General features: G+C 41.6%; 1 protein-coding gene across 10 annotated transcripts in view; it reads right to left on the bottom strand.

Annotated features, from left to right (window-relative positions):
* Window positions 1–24,242, bottom strand: part of disp1 (dispatched homolog 1 (Drosophila)) — a 414,117-nt gene that overhangs the window by 32,386 nt on the left and 357,489 nt on the right. For all 10 annotated transcript variants that reach the window (XM_063040569.1, XM_063040566.1, XM_063040573.1 and 7 more), the window contains one exon: window positions 1,045–1,074. In XM_063040569.1, the coding sequence (XP_062896639.1) occupies window positions 1,045–1,074 (30 nt within the window). The remainder of the gene's footprint in view (window positions 1–1,044; window positions 1,075–24,242) is intronic.

Below are 24,242 nucleotides of genomic sequence, written 5' to 3'. Positions count from 1 at the left end.
CCCTTGCACTCAAGTGATCTCTCTCTCTCCCTCGATCTTGATGGTGAGTGAGAGTTGTTGGTCCTCAAGTCAGGCAACAAAGTTCAGCAACATCGAAACAGTGAGCTGCTGGTTTCCCATTCTCATTGTTGCAGGAGCAATAGCTCTTTCTCTTTCACTAGTGAGAGAGAGCCTGCCTGAGATGTTGAAGTGTTGGAATGGACAGTAGTTTTTTGATGGACTCTACATGGTCTCGTTGGGGGGCTTACATGGTGGGGGCAAGTATGGTGAGGGGAAGGAGGGTGGCTTGATGCTTTTTCTGTTGCTTGTGAGTAGGAGGGGGGTGGGTTTGGAGTTCTAACATTTTCTGTTATTCATTCTTTGAGTTTTTCCCTGCTTTGTGGATGTCTGCAAGGAGTTGCATTCAGGTTGTATACTGTATACATTTTCTGATATTAAATGGAATCACTGAACCACATGACTCTATAGCTCTATATCAAATGCTGAAACAGTAAGGCGGGCAGGGATCAGTGTGGATAGAGGAAGTAAGTTAACTCTTCACCAGAACCAGAAACAATTTATTCCTAGGGTTGGAGAATGAAAAGCTAAAGGTCATAGATTTAAGGTGAGAGGGGAAAGATTTAATGGGAACCTGAGGGACAACTTTTTCCAAACAGAGACTTCACAGAATGATCTGCATGAGGAAATGGCCGAGACGGGTACAATAACAACATTTGGACAGGTACATGGATAGGAAAGATTTAGAGGGATATATCAAATGCTGGGAAAATGCTTCTTTGCTGTGTTACTCTATGACTTCATTATCCTTTAATTCTGCTGTGTGATCCTATGAGCAGAAAGACACGAGGCCACTGACTTCAAATGCTAATGCTGTTTTCTCTGCACAGCTGCTGCTTGACTTCTGGGTGTTTCCAGCATTCTGTGAATTGTGTAGACTGATATACCCCTTGCTACTAGTGTGCCTGCTCCTGGACCAGGTCCAACCTCCCATTACTTTCAAGCTCTGTAAAAGCATTGATCACACTCTCAAATAAAGCCACTTACCTTCGAGGAAACCGGAACGGCCTTGGAGGTCTGTAAATAAAACACAAAAAGATATACAGTTAAATTGGTGCACAAAGAGCACTACACATTGTTCTGTTTCCTGGCTCTCTGCAACATTCACCCTGGGGAGGCAAGGCTAGACAATAACTTCCATTCCATCTATCAAAAGATACAGTTAGGGCATGACCACTGATGACTGCAGGGCAACACTCCCACATCCTTGTTCCGTCGTTTCATCCTGTGAGTATTACCATTTGTGACTATTGCTGGTGCTGGAAAACGCGGTGACACATCCAATGCTAATGCAGTACAACCTTGCATTTATTTGCTGTCTTTAACTTCATTAAGCATTACAGAATGAAATAAGGCCAGGAAATATTGGAAATTCTCACCAGGTCAGGAATGAGGAAGTTAACGCTTCATGTTTCAGAACAGTACAACACAGGAATAGGCGCTTCAGCCACTGATGTTATGCCAAACTAATTAAGCTAATGAATATGACTTTGACCTGAAATGTTAATTCTGTTTCTTCCTCCTCAGACGCTGCTTGACCTGCAGAGTGCTTCTAGCATTGTTACTCTTTTTATAACTTTCGAGGGTAGATAGGGTCATCAATTTACTGTCTTGTCTGAAGGACAGCATCTCTAAGAGTGACTGCTGTAATGGATTGTGTGACTCAAGTTTCTGGGGTGGCACTTGAACATATAATGTTCAAGAGTGATGCTCATCATCACAAATAGGAAAAATGCTCAAAAATACTCCTAGTAAGGAGAGGAAGGAGAGGATATTGCTCCTGTTTCAATTGTCATGCTTGTCATTGCTTCTCACCACCCATCCACTGCACCAGTACACAATGAAGATATAGTGGAGGCAGGTTACCAGTGGGAAGTGAAATGGAGATGCTTAGGAAAAATTAAAGAGGCTATAGGGAAAAGGGTGGAGGTGGAAATGAGTGGATTGCTCTGGCAGAGAGCCAGTATGGACATAATGTGCCAAATGGCTTCGCGCTGTGCAGTAAACATACTATATGAGTCAATGAAACTGGCCACCCGAGTGAGCTGTTTCCTGGAGAGGAACATGGTGGAGGCTGGGAAAAAATAACTTTGGTGTTATTTTGGCCTCTTGCCACCTGTCCTGGACATTGTTATATTTGCATTATGGGAATAGTACAATTTACCATCTGCTATTACAAGCTGCAATAATTGTTAAATAAATTTCCCCAAGTCCTCTGGAGTGCAATATAATCCATGGTGTGGCTGAACAGGCCTGATGACAACCTTCATTTCAGCTGTACAAACAGAACAGAGAAAATCAACTGCTGATCAAACAGCAGGGACCATGCCTCTCCCTCCCCTCTCAAATACTGCTACATATTTAACTCTCTGCCTCGCGCAGTCAAACCTGAACTGAATTCTATCTGCCTCCTAATAAAGAGGCGTAGGAGTCAAAATCTGTGCTCAGTTTCCACATGATTGCTTTCACCCTGGAGGGTGGAAAACAAGGGCAAGCTTCACTGCAAAGTAAAATGAAAACCACACTCAGTCTCAGTGGCAAGGAGAGCCAAACAGCTATTCCAGGTCACAAGCTACCCCCTTTTTGGAAAGGTGCTGATTTAAGCCGCTTGGTCGCCTGTTCCCAAGCATTAAAGTTCATGAGATCCAGTTGACTTGGTTATGGGAGGCAGAAGGTAGTGGCAAAGTTTTGATTTTCTGATTGGAAGTCTGTGATGGTGGTGTACCACAAGAATTGGTATCGGTGCAGAAGGCATTAGTTACAGAGAAGTACAATGGCTGTCAGCAGCATGATGCCAGGCCTGTTTGGGGTTGTTTGACTCTATGACTTTATACATAAGCACATTTTCCGGAAACTCCACCATTGGCGGTTCCAAGTCCTGCTGCAAAAGGAGGAGGGTTGGGCATGAGATGAACAACCCCATCCCATAAAAACCCAGAGCTACAGAAATGACAGCAGAAGCTCCAAAGACCTCATCGTTGAGAGAGGAAGGATCTTCACCAAGAAGACACACGAAGCTGTGAGGCGGAAGCAGAAGGCACATGGTCGATCAACCTTCGGCAGAGGGCAGAGGACTCTGGCGAGAGGCCCTAACAATGGTGATACGCTTAAGAAGAATCGTCAGCATTTTCCGGAGGGGCTAACACTGTATTGGTCAGCATTCAACGCACACAAAATGCTGGAGAAACTCAGCAGGCCAGGCAGCATCTATTGAAAAGAGTACAGTCGACGTTTTGGGCTGAGACCCTTCAGCATGAATTCAGCTGTCAGGAAATCATGGTAAACATGAATGATTCTTGCCCTGCACCCATGACTGGAATCCTTGTAGAATCTCAGGTGCTACAGCCAATGGGGTACATTTACCAGAAGAAGAAAATTCAGAATAATTTACTGATGAAATGTCTCGGCCTGAAGCGTTGACTGTTTATTCTTCTCCATTGATACTGCCTGACATGCTGAGTTCCTCCAGCATTTCAGGTGGGTGTTACTCTGGATTACCAGCATCTGCAGAATCTTGAGTCCAAATAATTACTATTGGGTTTGGTTGACATACTTTTCCACTGGCCTTCCTCTACACTTTTCTACCCTGCCTCCTTCTCCCCAACTCTTCCCCCAAACCTACCCTGAGAGGAAGCTCCGCTCAGTTGAGAAATGAGTCTCTAAGCCATTCACTGAGATTGAAGCTGATTCTATCACAATTCTGCCGTGGCTCCATTCCAACTGGATAAAAGATGTCAACTGTGCTCAGGTTTAAGTCCAGGTAGTATCTACTGTCTCTGGGAAAGAGATCTCATCATGTGTATTTGTCTTTATTGCCTATCACATTTCCTGCCCAAGACTTTCCACCAGCTGCAAAACATTCTCTCCATCAGTCCCTTTGACAGTTCTCTAAATCTTGACCAGGGAAAGAGATTAACTGCACCTGGAGCAGACTTGACTGGGCAGATGGTCTCTTTCAGTGCTGTATTAATTAATGCATCTGTGAATTCACCCCTTAATTTTCCATGTTGCAGAGTATAAATGGCTGAGCCTCTTATAAGCTAATGCTTGGAGCCTCGGTAAAAATGCTAGGGACAATAAGACACAGCTTTCAGAATTGAAAACAGTATTTTCAATATAGTTTCACTGGAGCTTAGTGTAGATGCAACAAAACCTACATTTTTCTAAATTCTATCCTGCTAGGCATTAAAACTAAAATTCCATTAGACCTTTTGATGAATATTTTGCACACAATGTAGCCTTAAAGCGAAATACTACCGACATTGGAAACCTGAAATGGAACAGTTAATGCCGGAAATACCCAGGACAGGCAGCATCTGAAGGGAGACAGCCAGTTCAAATTGGTGTTGTTGCATCAGGTCACTGACCTGAAACATTGGTCCTGCTTCTCTCTCAAGAGTCATTGCCTGATATCGAGCATTTTATGTTTTATCGCAGAACATTTTTGTGACCTTTGTGCTTGGATCCCTGAACCCTTTTAAATACAAACTTACATTCGTACAACACATTTCAGATCCTTTGCACAATGTTTACAGTCAACAGAAACATTTTTAAAGCATTGTTACGATTATAATGCATTAATCATTTTGTGCACAGCTGTCAGTAACAGGAAATAGATTTAATGATGATTGCTACTGCTCCAGAGCAGCAGATTATAGTTCCCAGGAGGGGAAGAGAGGGGTCTCTGAGAAGTAAATCTCTATGTTTTTCCAATCAGGAGGAACCTCCTGTAGCAATTTGTTGTATGAGAACAGCTCACTTAAGTGTCCATTTTAACGTGGGACCCCATACAGAATGTTTATCAGGAGAAAGCATAAGAGATGGCAGGTGCTGGAATCTGGTGTAATACAAAAATGACTTGCTGGAGGAACTTAGCAGGTCAGGCAGAAACTGTGGTGGGAAATGGACAGTTAATGTTTTGGACTGAGACTCTCATCTGGGCTTCACAACCGAGCCCAAATGAAGGGTCTCGACCTTAAACATTGACTTCCTATTTCCATCCACAGATGCTGCCTGACATGCTGAGTTCCTCCAACACTGTGAATTTTATCAAGAATGGCAGCGTGTGGATTGGTGGGGGGGAGGTGATATGGAGCATAACAAGTAACAGTAGTCCTCTTGGACATAATGCACTTTCATATTAGGAATTACTCGGTGATTGGGCAGCACAGTAGTTTAATAATTAGCATGCCACTATATTACAGCAATAGTGTCCTGAATTTAGTTCTGCTACTGTCTGTAAGGAATTTGTACATTCTCTCCCTGACTGCATGAGTTTCCTCCGAGACATTCCAAAGACGCACGTGTTGGTAGGTTAATTAGTCACATGGATGTAACTGGGTGGCTTGGGTTTGTTGGACCAAAGGGCCTATTACCGTGCTGCATCTCTAAATTTAAAAAAAATTAATCAGATAACCAATTATTCTCCAGGACAGCAGTGACAGCTCCTTTACCATAGTGCCTCAGAACCTCTTTTCCCACCAGATAGAGTGCATGAAGGTTCAGTTTTACATCTTATCAAAAAGACAGCACTTCAATCAGTGCAATGTTCCTTCAATATTCAACTGAATATTGAAGCCTGTACATTTGTTCTCTAGTTTTGGAGGATGTCTTTGCCTCCGTTACCTTTGAGTCATCAGTTCCAATGGGAGTCGGGTACCCTACGCTTCGTCCTGTGGGAAACCAGGTCAAATGAAAGCAGTACTATGGCAGACTGCTCCTTAAAGAGATCCAGAGATACAAGTACATGGCTTCCTGAAAGTGTGATACAAGTATGCAAGGTGATGAAGGAAGAGTATAGCATGCTTGCAAATGGGGCACTGAGTACAAGAGTTGGGATGTCATGTCACAGCTGTATAGAATGCTGATGAGGGATCGGAAATTGTGGACAATTTTGGTCTTCACACTATAGGAAGGGTGTAATTTATCTGAAGATGGTGCAGAAAAGAGTCACAAGGACTTGGTCAGGATCAGAGTGATTCAGTTATAAGGACAAACTGCTTTCCCTGGAACAAAGGAGACTGAAATATGTTCGTATAGAGATCTATAAGATCATGAGAGACACAGATAAGTGGATGGTCACACTCTTTTAATAAGGTAGGAGTGCCTAAAATTAGAGAGCATCGGTTTAAGATGAGTGGGAAAGATTTAAAGGGAACCAGAGGGTGAAAATCTTATTTAATAAACAAAATGGAATGAGCTGCCAGAGGTGGGTGCAATTACAGCTCTAAGAGATATTTTGAAAGATTCATGAACAGGAAAGATGTAGAGAAGCCAAATGCAGGCAAATTACCTCAGGAAGACACTTTGGCCTACATGGAAGAATTGCACTGAAGACCTGGTTTCTATGCAGTATAATTTTATGACTTTTCTGTGTCCTTCAACATGGAATTTGCTTTGTCAATAATTAATTGCAAATATTAGAGTCATATCAGTCAGTGCTGATTGAAGCAAGCCTTCCTTCACAGAGAAAGTATAAGAAATCTGAAACTTTCCTTTCCCATGAAACAGGGGCCAGGAATTAGTTGAAATTTCTAAACAGAGGATGACAAATTTTTTTTAAGTAGGGGCAGAAGCAAGGGAGAAAACAAGTTCAGGCAATCAGCTGCAAATTCATGGAACATTAGAACTGGGTTGAGCAGCTGAATGGCCTTCTCTGATACCACTGTTGGGCTGGAGTGAGTACCTTGTATAAAACCTAGGATGGTGCATGTCTTGTCACTAAGTTTTTGGTTACAGCAGTGTAGGTAGAGAAGGTCAGATTGAGAATCTCATGAAAGCATAGTGGCTTCGTTACACCTGGCTGCTTTACAGAACCCACGCACACCGGCAGGAAGACCACCTCAGAGCAAGATCTGTAGTTACCATCAGCTATGGAGTTAAGGGCTAACGCAGGGAACCAGAAAAGAAAATACAAACTTCTTCAAAGACAAAGCCTGTACAAATGCAAACCACACAGAAATACAAGCTCCACAGAAGTCCAAGAAATGCTGTAATGGGTAACAGATGGCTCTGTGAATAACTGGGACCTCAGTGGAAAGAGCTCATTGTTCACTCATTAACTTAGCACCAGGATGACTTTTATTCAACTTACTCACATGACCTATAGGATATTGTTGTGTGCAACTTGGCTGCAGTATTTCTTTCACTGGTTTGGGAGGCCTTGGGATTGAGAATGGTTCCAGTTAAATGAAAGGCCCTGTTAAGGTATTAAGCGAGGACCTGAGGTGAGTTATGGACAGAGACGATAGTGACAGGCAGCACAAAGCTCACCAGGTTGACCTTGACTTTGGCTTGGAGATGAACTGCTGGCATAGACAAGGTAGACAATCAGAGTCTTTTTCTCGGGGTAGAAATGTCAAGTATTGGAGGACATGAATCTAGGATGAGAGCAGGAACTTAAGAAAATGTGCAGAACAAGTCTTTTTTTACAGAGCGGTAGGTGCTTGGAATGGGCTGCCAGGGATAGCAGTAAAAGCAGAAACTATAGTGGTGTTAAAAAGGCTGTTAGGCAGAGACATAAATATGCAGGAGATGGAACTATACGGATCACTAATGGGCAGGAGAGATTTAGTTTATTTCAGAATTGTGTTTGGCACAGATGCTGTGGGCCAAAGGCTCTGTTCCTATGCTCTCAATGTCAACCACATGGCTAGTATAGTGTCCAGATGCATCACAGCTTGGTATGGCAATGCTCTACCCGAGACTACAAGAAACTGAAGAGTGCTGTTGATACAGCTCAGCACCTTACAGAAATCACCTTTCCATCTATCGCTTCCTGACTGTCTACACTTCTTGCTGTCTCACAAAAGCAGCCAGCACAACCAAAGACCCCACGCATCCTGCACATCCTCTCTTCTCCCTCCTCTCATTCGGCACAAGACACAAAAGCCTGAAAGTATGTACCACCAGGCTCATAGACAGCTTCTATCCCACCGTTATAATCATGATCCTGCTTTTTGGCCCTGCACCTTGCTGTTTCCCTGCACTGCACTTCCTCTGTAACTGTAACAGTTTATTCTGCATTCTGTTAACGCCTCCCCTTGTACTATCTCAATGCACTGTTATAACGAAATGAGCAGTCTGGATGGCATGCAAAACAAAAGGTTTTCACTAAATTTCAATATATGTGACAATAATAAATCAATTTACCAATCTTTGTACCATCTATAAAAGCCTCTACTATGGCTGTAGAGAACACCTATATAGCATATACAACACCAAAAAAGAGGGACTTAGTCCTGAACTCTGTGGAACTTTACTTGTTACAGCCTTCCATTCATAAAAACACCCATTAACGACTTGGGCTAATTTTGGATCTAACTTGCTATTTTCCTTTGGCTTCTACTACCTTGACCAGCTTGTCAGGAGGATGCTCAACGTCTTGGTAAAAATCCATTCACTACTTTCTTGACACCATCTTGTTCTACCCTCTCGGCACCACCTTGTTATCTCCTCAAATAATTCAGTCAAATTGGTTAGAAAGTTAACAGGCATCATTATCGTAACTGGTCTGGCACAGCATTGTGGACCAAAGGCACAGAAGATTCTGCAGATGCTGGAAATCTTGAACAACACACACAAAATGCTGGAGGACTGAGCAGGTCAGGCAGCATCTATAGATAGGGGATAAAACATTCACTGTTTATTCCCCTCTATAGATGCTGCTTGACCTTCTGAGTTAATCCAGCATTTTGATTGTGGGCCAAAGATCCTGTTCTTGTCCAGTCAGAAATTACTTTCTCTTAAGAACATGCTGACCGTCCCTAATTAATCCACACCTTTCAGAAAGTTGAAGTTTATAATATCGTTTTGAATGATTAGGCGGCTTGTAAATGTTTGGTTTATTCTTTCCTCTCTTATCAAACAATAATACAGGGTTAGCCTCCCTCCCAGTCTACTAGGCCATTTGGGCAGCCAGCGAGGATTAGAAAACTGGGCTCAGAACCTTCACAGTTTTGTTTTCCTTGTTTGCTTCTTCCCCTGGATGTATTTCATTTGGATCTGACAACAGTTGCAAATACAATGAAATTCTAATAATTATCCCCATCAACATTTCACTTCTGTCTGCCCTAACATTGGAATCATCACCCAGTTGCAAAGTATTAATCAGGAACTTTTCCTACGTTTCTTCTCCACACACTGGTTATCACTTCTTGGCCTTTCTCCTTCCTGACTCCCTTTGGCTTAGATTTTGCTGGATTATACTTGCCAATATGCTTTGATACTCTCTATTGGCTTTCCCAATTGCCTTTTTAATCTCACTCCTACACTTTCCAAACCACGACAGAAAGCTTGCAAAAGTGTTCAACAGGAAGACAGTTACTTTTGAGTGACTAACCCTCTTCGGGGCAGCCATGAGAAAGGAAGATCACTTGACTGTAGCATTTTATATATTTCAGAATCAGAATCAGGTTTAATATCACTGGCATATGTCATAAAATTTGTTAACTTTATGACAGCAGTACAATGAAATATATGAAAAATAAATAAACAGAAAAACAATTACAGTAAATACATATATCTCTTAATAGTTAAGTTAAAATAAATTGTGCAAAAAAAAGTCGTGAGGTAGTGTTCATGGATTCAATGTCCATTTAGGAATGGGATGGCAGAGGGGAAGAAGCTCTTGCTGAGTCGCTGAGTGTGTCCTTTCAGTTTTCTGTACCTCCTACCTGATGGTAACAATGACAAGAGAGCATGGTGAGGATCCTTACTGACGGATGCCACCAAGGCTCTTACCATGATGGAGATGACTAATCCTATAAGTTTCTGCAACTTACTTCACTCTTATGCCCTTCCCCCCAGCTGCCCCATACCAGACGGTGATGAAGCCAGTCAGAATACGCTCCATGGTACATTCGCAGGAGTTTTCGAGTGTTGTATTTGACAAACCAAATCTCCTCAAACTCTTAATGTAATATAGCCTTTATAGCTGCATCAGTATGTTGTATCTAGGTTAGGTCCTCAGAGATGTTGAGGACCAGGAACTTGAAATTGCTCAAGGTGTTCCAAATTGCTTTATGCCCAAAGTATTTGAGAAATGCATCCAATACAGTGGTGTTAGACACAGTAAGATCTCACTAAGAGTATTGTGAGGTGTAGCATACAACAGCATCAGAATCAAGGTCAGAAAAAGACCATGCCAAGGTAAACCAGTGGATTGCTTTGAAAACCAGGACGAGATGATATTGCTAGGGTTCCTAACCAATGGGACAGAACCAGGGGTGCTACACACCATGGCACAGGACAGGTCCTATGCTTACCTCAGCAACCTGTCTAAGCCAGGCTAAGTCCTGTCATCTATACTGATCTTTACAGTTACTCAAACATGGAAATTTCAGAAAAGCTTTCTTATCTTTAAAGTCAGAAGTATCCCATATCCAATGCAATTAGTGGTCTGGAGAGAGAGGTGGGATAGACTATCAAATCTCCACAGACACCGTCAACAGAAAACATAACATGAGCACCACAAAATATGGCTGTCACTTCAAAGTGGCTGCTTAATTAATGAAGATATCTGAGCTATGAACAAGTGAATTTCAGTGATTGATTGTTTTCGACAAGTGGGAAAATACCACCCAGTGAAGCAGGAACAGCTGCTACCTCAGTCATACAGCTGCTTCAACAATCATCTCTGAAGTAATGGCACAAGAACTTGATTCTCTTACTAGCTCTTCCTTCAGTTTGTCCGACAAAGGGTCTCGCCCAAAACGTCGACTGTACCTCTTCCTAGAGATGCTGCCTGGCCTGCTGCGTTCACCAGCAACTTTGATGTGTGTTGCTTGAGATGGTGGGGATTACTTTTGTTTTATACAAGTCCCTTCATAAACAGGTAGTTCATGCAAAATGTTAGCACCCAGTTCATGGCAGGGTGAAAGGAACCAAAAACAGTAAATATTGGAATGAAATACAGTGGATTTTGGTTCATTGGGACACATAGGGACCAGTACATTTTGGCCCAATTAAGTGGCAGCCCCTATTAGCCCAAGTGTTATGGAAATAGTTAAAAGCTATAAAAAGAAAAAACTACTGGTTAACTAAGTAACAAACTACTGTATGTATTTAAATGAAATGCAGAATAAATTAGAACACTACCAATACCTCTAAAGTACTATAAAACTGTGTATTAGTTCCTACTAATTATCGATGGAGCATTTCATCTGCCATGTTCTTTTAATTAACTATAAATGAACAAAATCTGTGCAGACACCTAGTGCAGATAATAGACTGCCTTCAAACAATGCTTTCTATGATTGCACCCTCCAAATCTTAAGTTTCATTGGAACATTCAAGATGATTGTTAATACCTTCGTAATTCCTAACTTGATGAAGCAATGAAATGGCTTCATTTTCACTCCTGGCTGTTTCTGGCATCTCCAAATCTGAATGCTTGAAACCACGGTGAGCAAAACGGTTTGGAATTGTCTTGCTGCTTATTTCTCAGCAACTATCAGTGACAGAAATCAATACTTTTTGAACACAAATACATGCAACTGACACTATTTAAAAACTGATTTCTCTAAGAACGGTGTAGTGTCTAACAGTCATGGAAACGCACGTGACTGATGCTAGTTAGAAACTGTTAGGCAACAGTCTCCTTACCCAATTAAGTGGCATATTGTCCCAAATAAAAAAAGGGAATCCTAGCTATTTTCTCTATATAGCTTTTGTTCTTTAGGAGTTGTCCCAAATAAATGGTTGCCCCGATTAACCAGAATCCACTGTATAGACACAAGGATTCAAGCATTTAATTTTATGTCCTGATGAAGGGTCTCAACACAAAATGTCACTTTCCTGAGTTCCTAAAGCATTTTGTGTGTTGCTTGACATTTATGTCAGAGGTTTTCAGTTTTCAGTGGAGACACAAGAGACTACAGATATTAGATGCTGGAGCAGCAGCCAATCTGCTGGAAAGACTTGGTGGATCAAGCAGCACCTGTAGGGGGTAAGGATTGTTGATGCTTCAAATTGAAACTTTGAGCCAAAACTTCAACAATTCCTTTCTTCCTACAGGTGCTCTTTGACCCACTGAGTTCTTCCTGTACCTTGAATCAAAGGTTTCAAAGGTACATTTAATGCCAGAGAAATGTATACAATATACAACCTGAAATTCTCTTTCAGGATGCATTATCCTGAGCCATAATACATTCATGATGACCTCCAGCACATAATGACGTACCTTCACCGGGACTCCTGAAAATAATTACAACAAATTTAAGTGTGAACTCACAAAATAACTCATAGGGTTGAACAGCACAGAAACAGGCCCTTCAGCCCGATTGTCCGTGCCTTCCTATACTAAACCCATTTTCCTGCATTTGGCCTATATCCTTCTATTCCTTTACTATCTATGTACGTATCTGTCCAAATCCTTCTTAAACACTGTGATTGTACTATCTGCCTCTACTCTGGCAACTTGTTCCATATACCCTATTGCCCTCTGTGTTAAAATACCTGCCCCTCAGATCTTCAAGTATTTCCCCTCTCACTGCAAACTTACATCTGGTTTCAGACTCTGCATTCTTGTAAAAAGACTGACCATCGACTCTATCCACAACCTTCATAATTTTATAAATCTTCAAGATCACCCTTCATGAAACAGGAATGAAAAAGTTTAGGAGTAGAATATCATCTATGAAACAGGGCAATGCTCCATGATTACAGTGCAAAAAAAAGACACCGTAGTTAAAGTGAATAATTAACAATTTTGTTCTGTGTGGTCCCTTGGGGGGGAAGACCTTAACAGAATTTGTCATTGAGATGAAGAGTAAGCTGGTTGAATCAGCAACCGGGGTGGTGAATTGAAATGAATAAAACCACAAAGGTATAGGATGCAACTTGGCTATAATAGGATGAGGAATTTTACTAAATAGGTTTACTAAATAGATAATATTTAAATAATGTATAGATGAATTATTCCACAAGATGCTGGAAACTTTGAGGAACACACATCAAGTGCTGAATGAACTCAGCAAATCAGGCAGCATCTACAAAGAAGAATAAATAATCGATGTTTTATCCCCCTCCCTCCCCCAACCACCTTATTCTGGTTTCTCCTCCACTCCTCTCCAGTCTTAATGAAGGGACTCGGCCAGAAACCTCGATTTGTTCATTCCTCTCCAAATGCTGCCTGACTTGCTAAGTTCCTCCAGCACTTTGAGTGTGTTCCTGATGAATTATAGCATTATGAATGGTGGATTACAAAGGAAATTAGATTTTAAAAAAGGAGATAAAGTAACACTTCAAGAACAGCTGCTTCCTTTTAACAATTCAATTCAAACCAACCAGTGTCAGCACTTCAGTTAGACCCCAGAGTCACAATGCAGCAATGAAAACTGGAGCTTTGAGAGTGGGAGAGTGATAGGGAAACTGGAGGTGGAACTGTAAAGGAAAGGGAAGGGAAGGATATCAGTGCTTTACACTATTCTAAGTGCCAAGGAGCCTCATTAAATAGGTGAACAAATGCCCGACATGCGCTCCAAATATTTGTAGTGGAAAAGGCATATTCTCAACTTGCCCTTAATTATCCAGGAGCATGGAGGTAATGGTTTGTTATGCCACACTTGAAGTATTTTGTGTGGTTTTGGCCACTGCACTACAGGAAGGAACCTTTAGGTTGTCACAGCCAGGGGGTTAATGGGAATAACTCCCACTACTGATATGCATTGCCTGCTATGGTGGGGTGCACTCTCACATAATTTACGATTCAAAGAATGTATGCAGTATACAACCCTGAGATTTGCCTTCCCACAGACAGCCACGAAACAAAGAAAACCATGGAACCCATTCAAAGAAAAACATGAACCCCCAACACACAAAAAACTACAAATCACGCCAACAGCAAAATAAGCAAAAAACACAGAATATAAAACACCCACCCACAAAGTCATCACAAAAATGATCTAGTCAAGCATATGGATCACCAAGCCTTAGAAGACTATGGACCAATTGCTGGCAAATGAAATTAATATAGATTAGGTACATAGCAACACACAAAGCACTAAAGGAACCTATGGAGGGAAACAGACAGTCGACGTTTCAGGTTGAGGCCCTTCTTAGTATAAATGGGTATTTGTCCTGATGCAGGGTTTTGACTTGAAACCCACCTTGCTTTATTTATGTTCTTTTCTCTTTTCCATTCTCTTTCTCTGCTTCCATCTATCATTCACCTGCCACAGTTCCAACTTCATCCTTGCTCACATCCTCTACCTGGCACAACCTGCCTGTCAGCTTATACCTCTCGTCAGTCCATCAAATGCCTCGGAGTCCTGTCCCATCATCCAACCCCCTTCTCCTCTCTATACTGGCCATCTCACCTCTCCACTCTCAGCCATGATGCAAAGTTTTGACCTCAAACATCAACAATTTCTTTCCTCCCACAGCCGCTGCTCATCCTTTGCAGGTCATAGATGGATATCTGATGTTCAGCAAGGCTACAGTGGGCCAAAGGGCCTATTTATGTGATACTCTTTAAAAAATTATCAACAGGATCAAGGTGATTTATTGATTAATCAGAAACTGCTGAAGATCCACGCTGTATACATTGTACAGACAATAAAGGAGTCAATGTAACAGCGGACATTACAATGTAGTGACTCTGCCACTAGATGTCAGCATCAGACAGTAACGAAAGAGCCAGACTGCAGTTTCATAGTCAGTCATAGTCATAGTCATACTTTATTGATCCAGGGGGAAATTGGTTTTCGTTACAGTTGCACCATAAATAATTAAATAGTAATAAAACCATAAATAATTAAATAGTAATATGTAAATTATGCCAGGAAATAAGTCCAGGACCAGCCTATTGGCTCAGGGTGTCTGACCCTCCAAGGGAGGAGTTGTAAAGTTGGTCCTACAAACTAATAAAGCTCTGACCTGGTTCCTTAACAGCATCAAGATCTGCTTTTGAAGGGGCCACAGCTTCACCTTAGTAGCTGAAGAAGATATTCTTTACAACTTATTACAGAAACATCTGGGATCTTTGGCATCGCAACAGAGATGAGAACAGTAAGGAAGATACGCTAAAATATTATACTTTTCAGCTGGAGTGCACCACACTTCAAGAAGAAAGTTAAGGCCTTGGGGAAAGCAAGGCATAGATCATTTATTAGATTGGCAGGTCGAGCAGCATCAATGGAGGGGAATAAAGAGCTGACATTTTTGGCTGAGATCCTTCTCTTTGACTGATTGTTTAAGGGGAGATTTAATGTAGGTATTGCAAGTGATCACATCCTGATGAAGGTTGGTGGGCAGAAGCCAAAGGGGAAAATTGAGGAATTTTGTTTCAAGTCAGTTGCTGTTGTTGGAAATGCATTGATTGCCTGCAAGATTGGTGGGAGGAGGAGCAGTCATAGAGGCATAGGAGACTGCAAATGCTGGAATTTAGAGTAATAAGCTGCTGGAGGAACTCAGCAGGCTGAGCAGCATCTGTGGGAAGAAAGAAACTGCCAACGTTTGGGTTGAAATTGTTGCTTGATTGGCTGATTTCTTCCACCAGATTGTTGTTCCAGAAACAGTAAATTGGACAGCGAGGGGAAAAGTGCATGGTTGTGGGGGTGAAGAAGAGCAGAATAACTGAGCAAACATGTGAGCACAGGTACAATGTACCAAATGATGTCCTTTCATCTTAGATTATTCTGTATTTTTTATTTATTCATTTATTTTGAGATGCAAGCAATTTTCCCCTTTGGCTTCTGCCCACCAACTTTCATCAGGACATGATCACTTGCAATACTTAAATTAAATCTTCCCTTAAACAATCAGTCAAAGAGAAGGATCTCAGCCTAAAACATCAGCTCTTTATTCCCCTCCACTGATGCTGCCTGACCTGCTAATCTAATAAATGATCTATGCCTTGCTTTCCCCAAGGCCTTAACTTTCTTTTTGAAGTGTGGTGCACTCCAGCTGAAAAGTATAATATTTTAGCATAACTTCCTTACTGTTCTTATTTCTGTTGCGATGCCAAAGATCCCAAAGCTAACAATGAGTCACTTTTGTAAGGCACTGTGGTCCAAGGGAGTTCCAGGTGATGAAAAAGGACCAGAGATATATCTTTAAGTCCAGAGGTTGTGAGATCCTGCAACTGGTGATAATGGTTCCAGGCATCATGGCTGGTCAAACGCTGCCCTGATGTCTGAGCAGTCACTCTCATTTCTGGAATTCAGCTCTTTGATCCATGTTTGGTCCAAACTGTATTGAGGTCTAGTGAAACTCAAACTGGGTGGTGGCAAGCAGACTGCTTCCCTATAACTTACACTATGTGATGTGACATTCCACTTTGGTAAGATTATGTCCTGCCGTGAATGTTGGAAAGAACCACTACTGGTGAATTATGAAGTGTACTGAGGTTTTGCTCATAATGCACTGAAATCTCCATATGGTTAGTTTCAACCTGACTAGTGATGATTAGGTACAAGCTTCTGACTATGTGCCAACTACACGGCCTGGAACAGCTGGGACTGGGGCTGGGCGTCACAGCTAATTTCACAGATACTAAGCCTCTCCTCAGCATTCCACTGGCCTGAGCTAATGGACATCAGAAGGCTCCTTCATTGGAGAAACACCGACCTCCAGCTTGCCTGCCTAATTTTGTCTCAACCTCATTTATCATTTCTCCTGAGGTTTTTGCCTTTTCTGACATCTTATTCTCTGGGCCTCAATCATTTTCATGGCAAAAGTCTGACAAGGCCGATGGATTGATTTCACATCTGGAGCCTGCTCAGAGGTTAGGGTGGCACTGTATTAATGTGGCTGCAACAGAGCTTACACCTGACCTCACAGGATGACAGCTCAAGCTCTGCTGTGAAATAAAGTCTGAGCTTTGATATAAAACCCGAGCTCACCTTTGCTTAAGATGATCAGCAATAATAATAGAACAAATATATCCAATTCAGTGATGCTAAAACATTTCCTAAGTGGGCACAGTTCTACAATTCAGTGGACAGGATCGCAAGAAGCTATAGAGGATTGCAGACACAGTCAGCTCCATCTTTGGTACACCTTTCCCACTACTGAGGACATCTTCAAGAGACAGCACTTCAGGAAGGTGGCATCCGTCAGTAATGGCCTCATCATCTGGGACATGCCCTCCTCTCACTACTGCCATTGGGGTGGGGGTATAGGAGCCTGAAAAGGTTCACGAACAGCTTCCTTCCCTCTGCCATCAAATTTCTCAATGGTCCATGAACCCAACCACATTTTTAAAAAAAATTTTTTTACACTATATATTTATTTTTGTCATTTATAGTAAATGTATGTTTTTGCAGTGTATTGCTGCTGTAAAATATTTTCTTAGGACCGCAAACTCCCAGTATCCCACCAATAATATTCACGACCTCAAGTACTAAACAAACTGGATGAAATACCATTGTTCTTAAAGCCCAAATGATCCTTTATAACACCCATAGTTACTTGTGTGCTGAGAACTTGATTTCTATTTGCAAGAGTCTTCAGTTCAATTCTGACAAGAAGACTGTTAAAAGGTAAATCTTTGTCCAAGTTCCAGCATTCCTTCATGGACCATGTTCCTTCCCTTCCACACTCGTTTCATGTCTTGTTCCCCCCTACTTTCCATTTCTGTTTATTGTCTTCTGAATTTCTCAGTTATTTCTGCTTCTGGAGCACCTCCCTTCCCTTGCTCCTTCTGCAGTGCTGGATGTGGAACCTGGGGAGGCAGCTCACTGCTGCTGAAATAAAGACCAAGCAAGTTGCAGTTGCCAGGAAGCATTTGACCAAGAATCCTGATCTCGAGCTTGTGCCACTTCTTTGCAAATTAACTTGACCACTGGCATCTACGTAGCACCGCTGACCAATAAACACATCCTGAGGCATTTCTCAGAGATATTGTGTCAACTAATCAGAGGCAAGGCCCAGCAGATACTACAAGGAGTGAGTGACAAGAGGCCACAGTTAAGAAAACATTGTATCCAGTGGAAAAGCTTCTAGTTTGGAGAAGGTTAAAAGAGAGAATGGGTTCGAGGTGGGTGGAAATTGAGTATGAGCATTAATTAATCTTATCTCATCGTATAATGAGAAAATCTTTGTTGGTTGGTGGTGTTGTAGATAGTGTAGAGGATTGTCGAAAATTGAAGACAGACATTGATAGGATGCAGAAGTGGGCTGAGAAGTGGCAGATGGAGTTCAACCCGGAGAAGTGTGAGGTGGTACACTTTGGAAGGACAAACTCCAAGGCAGAGTACAAAGTAAATGGCAGGATACTTGGTAGTGTGGAGAAGCAGAGGGATCTGGGGGTACATGCCCACAGATCCCTGAAAGTTGCCTCACAGGTGGATAGGGTAGTTAAGAAAGCTTATGGGGTGTTAGCTTTCATAAGTCGAGGGATAGAGTTTAAGAGTTGCGATGTAATGATGCAGCTCTATAAAACTCTGGTTAGGTCACACTTGGAGTACTGTGTCCAGTTCTGGTCGCCTCACAATAGGAAGGATGTGGAAGCATTGGAAAGGGTACAGAGGAGATTTACCAGGATGCTGCCTGGTTTAGAAAGTATGCATTATGATCAGAGATTAAGGGAGCTAGGGCTTTACTCTTTGGAGAGAAGGAGGATGAGAGGAGACATGACAGAGGTGTACAAGATAATAAGAGGAATAGATAGAGTGGATAGCCAGCGCCTCTTCCCCAGGGCACCACTGCTCAATACAAGAGGACATGGCTCTAAGGTAAGGGGTGGGAAGTTCAAGGGGGATATTAGAGGAAGGTTTTTTACTCAGAGAGTGGTTGGTGCGTGGAATGCACTGCCTGAGTCAGTGGTGGAGACAGATACACTAGTGAAGTTTAAGAAACTACTAGACAGGTATATAGAGGAATTTAAGGTGGAGGGTTATATGGGAGGCAGGATTTGAGGGTCGGCACATCATTGCGGGCCAAAGGGCCAGTACTGTGCTGTACTATTCTGTGTTCTAAATCTGTTTCAGAAGCCGTCTGCAAACCAGTCAATTAATTTCCAATTAGTGTTATGAAGGAAAGTGCAGCAGAATGAACAGTCTACAGCAGGAGTTTGTGTGGCAACAATTCAACACTTAGCTCACAGAAAGACATTGGGGAAGATATACTTCAGATATGACCATCCAGGGGAATCTTCAGAAGGAATTGAACACAAGGATGAGAATTACAAACTGCAGAAAGGCTGATGAACCTGTATCCCAGTGAATAGAGATGCCAACCAAGAAATCCAAAGGTAGGAGGCTAAACAGGACTGGGACAGCAGAGCAGAATCAGGAAGATGTACAGAAGATGGAAGATAGGAGGCAGACAGGAAAGCATTTTAAGATTCAAGTATGTGGGTAACAAATGTTTATTTGAGGGTTTCAAGTGGCGATTGATGGGAGTCAGATATTACAGAAGGAAAGAAACTATACCCATTCTCATTGTTACTCCTTCAGTGTACCAGTCTCCCTTACTCCTAGATCCAATAACCACTCCCGTCTGATCTGGTCTCACTCCCAGTCCCAATAATCACTTCCCTCTAATCTGCTTTAACTCCAAGTCCCAATGACTACTCACTCCCTTCTGGTACTGTTTCACTCCCAATACCGATAACCACTCCCATTCCAACTGATGCTTCCCTCCGATCCAGTTCTACTCCCACTCCCCTCTGATGTAGCTTCACTCCCATTACTCTCTTGGCTGGTTTCATTCTCAGTCCCAATAACCATTTCATGATCACGAGGGGCACACAGAAGGTGAGTGATCTTTTTCGTAAGGTTGAGAAATCGAAAACTAGAGGACATAGTTTTAAGGTTTGAGGTAAATGGTTTGGTCAGAACCTGAGGGGCAACTTTTGTTTTGAGGAGTTGGTGACCACCCAAGCCAGTTAAAAGCACCAAGATTCAAAGTCATGGATGTCTTGTTTCCATGCTAGATCTGTGATTTGTATTCTGAAGTTCGTGAAAAGTGTGGCGGGGACCCGTAGAATGACAAGGGGGCAGGTGGCATGTGACATGCTGGGTGATACTTATTTGTACGCTCCTGATGTAGTGAGTTACTCCTATTGTTCTGATGGAGGCTGCTTAATGTCTTCTGCTGCTGCTTCTCATTCTGAATGGGCCAGGAATCTGTATGAGTTGACAAGGATGTTACACTTGGAGTTTCAGAACATACTTGGAGTTTTTTTCAGTCCTCCTGCTAATCTTTTGCTATGATTGAGTACTTGTTTCAGACATCTGGGAGTTGGCAAACAGTGTACATGGCCCATAACCTACCCTGATAAGACTATAATCTTAATGCTAGAGATATTGCTGTGAGCGAAGGCACTAGTTCACCCATATCACCAATGGATTTAGATAATATGAAAACAAATGGTGGTGCTTCTCCAGCACGCAAGAGGATCTATCTTACAGTAAACATACAGAAGATAACTGTCCTCTATTAATCAGCCCCTGTGGTTCATCAACAAACCCAATAATCAAATCCACAAGATGACCTTGGAAAACATGCATCACTTTCAATTTCAAAAAAATTGAAAAGTCCTGACGAAGGGTCTCGGCCTGAAACGTCGACTGCGCCTCTTCCTATAGATGCTGCCTGGCCTGCTGCGTTCACCAGCAACTTTTATGTGTATCACTTTCAATTTCCCTGGACAACAAAGATTTTGCTTCCTGAATACTTTTTGGTGCATCTTATGGATTTTGGGCTGCTGATCATGAAAATCACCATGAAATTTCCCTATCACGTACCATTAAAAATTGTCTGTATTTGTTATTTCAATTCATAATTCAAGTTAATTAAAGTGTTGCCCACAACATAAGTTGAAAAGTTTTCTTTCATGTCCAGGCAAGACAGATTTTACAAAGGCTATAAAAGCAATATGCATATACCGTTCTACGCGTTGCGTTTACATGTATACCACGTTGCCTCGTCTGATAACTCAATCCGCTCAGAGATTTGGATTTGTCAAAGACAAAAACAGAATTACTGGGTTCAAGACTACAAGGACAGAATATGTTGTCACCAGGCACAAATATTTCCATGGATGTCGATATTTGAGACAGATATTTCCCAGAATAACTGATGCTAAGGTTAAGGAAGGCATTTTTTGTGGTCCGTAAATCAAACAGGTCATCAATGACCGGTAATTCAAAGTGGGTCTGAAGAAAATTGCAAGGGAAGTATTGTTGAAAAATTCCTTGACAACTATAGAGCACCAAAATATGTGTAACTGGTTGACCATATGCTTCAAGCATACAAAACCATGAAGTGCAACATGTTGCTAACAATTCATTTTCTGCATTCCCAGTTAAACTTCTTCCCATCAAATCTTGGCGCTGTCAGTGATGAGCATGGTAAAAAGTTTCGCCAGGATATTGCAGTCTCGGAGAAATGGTTATCAGGGCAATTGGAATCCATCAATGCAGGCTAATTTTTGTTGGACACTTAAGCGAGAAGCCTCAGACACTGAGTTCAAACAAAAATTATCAACAAAACATCTTCAACTTGGTTGAACTATTGCAAAGTGTCAGCACCATTATGCAATTAAACACATTATCTTCAATAAAAGTTTTTTTTTGTTTCTCCAAATTCCTATGTGATACAAGTAGGCTGAAACTATATTTGTGTTCAGCTTCAAGCAGTCCATCATAACCACAAAATGTTTCTGAGGAAGCAACACTTAAAAAAAAATTGTTGTCCTGTGTTTCCCAGGAGCCTTCTCTCAACAAAGGCAAACCAGTTTTGGCACCACTGCTGCCTTCAAGTTGTGAGAAACTAAAGAAACTTGTTCAAAGACCCAGCACCTGAAATCTGGCACACAGGTCTGTGGGCTATAGAGCAGCAGTGATCCCTACCCTTCTGTTTGCTTCAGAATATGAGCAACCTACAGTAAGTATTTCAAAGCAGAACAATCACCCATGGAGAAAGGGGAATTATCTATAAGCCTTCAGGTTTCAACTCAATGCTATCTTGTACAGAATAAAACCTTTTAACTACTTTAGCTGTATTAATAACTATGCTCATCCCATTGGATCATGAATGATGAAAGTTCAACAAAAGTGCAATGATGATAACGGAACAGATTTATTCTCATCAAAAAGTTTTGCGATCTCTGTCTCCATCTCCCTCTATCCCTCTTACTGGACATCTGGCATTGCTACACTTGGAAGCACTTTAAAGTTATTTCAAGGCTGAATCAAAGATTTTGAAAACAAGGTTGATGTGGTAGAAATAGGAAGGCTAGAAGACCAGAGCATTTTCCTTTTACCTTTTAAAAGGGAATCTGTGGAATGCAGTAATTAGGGGCTGCTATAGGAGTCAGAGGCACAGATAACAAGCCACAGGTTGGAATGTTCCACCACAGGGATGCCGTTGGGAAGGCTGTTAAAGAGCTTTCTGGAAGTGGCTAAGGGTGTGAGCACACAAACAGATGTAGGGTAAAGTAAAAAGGAACAGAGCTCAGGGCAAGCTTATTTCAAATACTGTCATTTTGTTTTAGTCCTTGACAGAAATCCTTTTCGAAATGTTACAGCTGAGACCATTTAAAACACAATTTTCAGAGAACATATGTTCTGAAATTAATAGAAATATAGATGTTGATGTTTAAAGATCAGAACCAGTGAGATGCCCTACTGCCCAGGGTCATTCAACTGACCCAGTCAATCCTTACAATGCAAATGTATTAGAAGATACTGATATATTTCTAACAAAGTTGATGAACGTAGAACAATACAGCACAGGTAGACCCTTTGGCACACGATGCTGTGTTGAACTTGAAAAGAGATAGTTTCAAAACAGATTGAAAGTGGTGACCCAAGTAGACAGGCTGGTGAAGAAGGCAATAACAAGCTTGCTTTTATCGGACAGTGAGCTGAGTACAAGACTTAGGATGTCATCTTACATTTGAACTAAATGTTGGTTAGGCTACAGTTTTGGTTGCCGTGCTACAGGAAAGATTAAACTAGATGGTGCAGAAATGATTCACAAGGATAATATTAAAATTGGAGTGTCTGAGTTATAAAAAGAGATTGGATAGGCTGGGTTTGTTTTCCCTGGAGCAAAGGAGGCTGGGCCATATATATGGTAGATATATATAAAATTATGAGATGCATAGATAGGTAGGTAGTCAGGGTCTGTTTTCCTTGGTAGCAGTGCCTAAAACTAGAGGACATAGGTTTAAGGCGAGAGAGAGGAGATCTATAAGGGATCTGAGGACCATGTTATTTTTAATTAAACACAGGAGTAGTTAGTATCTGAAATAAGCTGCCAGAAGAGATGGTGGAGGCAGCAACAGTAACAACTTATGCTAGGGGTTTTCAGGAGGCTTTTAGATAGCCACAGGGATATGTAGGGAATGGAGGGACATGGATCAGGAGCAGGCAGAAGGGATTAGTTTAATTTAGCATTGTGCTTGGCACAGATATCATGGGGTGAAGGGTCTGTTCCTGTGCTGTACCATGTTGTGTTAACATTTAAGAGACAGATACCTGAATGAGCATATTGAGAGGTAAGGAATTCATGCAGGGAAGTGGCATGGTACTGAGAGGAATGTTGGTTGGATAAACACAGATGGCCTAATTATATGCTGTACAACTCTGACTCTAAATTATTTACAATATTTTCTGGAGTTGCAGACCTTACCGGGACTGTCACTGTAGAGGTACAACACTATGCCTGTAGCAAAACAATATTAATTACAATATCCTTGCTTCAGACTGGTGTCCAACTCCTGACAGAATAGATGCACATAGGCAGAACTAGCTGTGGGGGTTGAACAGGGAAGTAACCCATTTCCATCCACTGACTGCGCTAATGACAGTATCCTTTTGGAAGATGTATCAGAGGAAGGTTGGTTTTTGGAAGAATACACAACTACCATTGGGGCCTTCAAATATAACATGATGCTGACAAGGACTCTAATGGGTCTACATCAGCATTTACATTCAACATCAGCTGTAGTTCTAACCATAGTCTCATATTCTGAATGACACCTTACTGCAAATCTTTTTCTACTTCGACAATAATTTGTTCTCTGCTTCAATCAGATTCCATCAGTCTGTGTGAAAAGTTTGCTCCTGCTCACCACCGTACATTTTCTACATTTAGTTTTACATACATATCCAATTGTTTTAGACTGTCAATTACTGAAGGCCATCTTTCAGTCTATTTTACTCATTTTAATTGCCATCCCCAAATTCTCTGTATTTGTTGTAAAGTTATAAAACAAAATCCAGCAGATA

This window comes from Mobula hypostoma, chromosome 2, assembly GCF_963921235.1.
Source record: "Mobula hypostoma chromosome 2, sMobHyp1.1, whole genome shotgun sequence".
NCBI lineage: Eukaryota > Metazoa > Chordata > Chondrichthyes > Myliobatiformes > Myliobatidae > Mobula > Mobula hypostoma.
This window is presented reverse-complemented; position numbering and strand designations above follow the sequence as displayed.